Source organism: Crocuta crocuta, unplaced genomic scaffold (genome assembly GCF_008692635.1).
Source record: "Crocuta crocuta isolate KB4526 unplaced genomic scaffold, BGI_CrCroc_1.0 scaffold675, whole genome shotgun sequence".
Classification (NCBI taxonomy): domain Eukaryota; kingdom Metazoa; phylum Chordata; class Mammalia; order Carnivora; family Hyaenidae; genus Crocuta; species Crocuta crocuta.
The window spans coordinates 41,211-41,643 of record NW_027528796.1 but is presented as its reverse complement, the minus strand read 5'-3'; the positions used below and the strand labels follow the sequence as shown (position 1 = coordinate 41,643).

General features: G+C 75.5%; 1 protein-coding gene across 1 annotated transcript in view; it reads right to left on the bottom strand.

Moving 5' to 3' along the window:
• Window positions 1-313, bottom strand: part of LOC144224401 (aryl hydrocarbon receptor-like) — a 60,480-nt gene extending 60,167 nt beyond the window's left edge. Inside the window, exon 1 of the mRNA XM_077755353.1 lies at window positions 155-313. Within this exon, the coding sequence (XP_077611479.1) occupies window positions 155-313 (159 nt within the window). The remainder of the gene's footprint in view (window positions 1-154) is intronic.
• Between the last annotated feature and the right edge of the window lie 120 nt (window positions 314-433).

Genomic DNA, 433 nt, shown 5'->3' with positions numbered 1-433 from the left:
GCCGGGGTGGGCACCCGGGCCGGGGCTGTGGACCCAGGAGACCCCCGCCCGCCCTTCACCCTCCGCCCCCAGGCCTGAGCGAGCCCCCCAGAGACGTTTCCGGGGTGGGGCTGGGGAATCTTGACGTCGCATTCCACCCTCCCCAGGCCGGTACCCTCGTCGTTGGATCCCGCGGAGCTCCGGGGGCGGCTGACATGGGGACTCGCACCCCACCCCCGCCGCCCCGCGCCGCCCGGGCCCCTGCGCCCTGGTACCTCCTCCGCGCCGGCTTTTTCCTCTTCTTCACCGCGTACCTGCCCCCGGTGGAAAGCATGGTGCCCGCCGGCGGCCGCACAAAGGGACGCGGACCCGGGGCGTCGCCGCCGAGCGCCAGGGAAGAGGCGCCCCCGCCCGGAAGGCCGCCTGCTGGGTCCGTCCCGACCAGTTTCCCGGA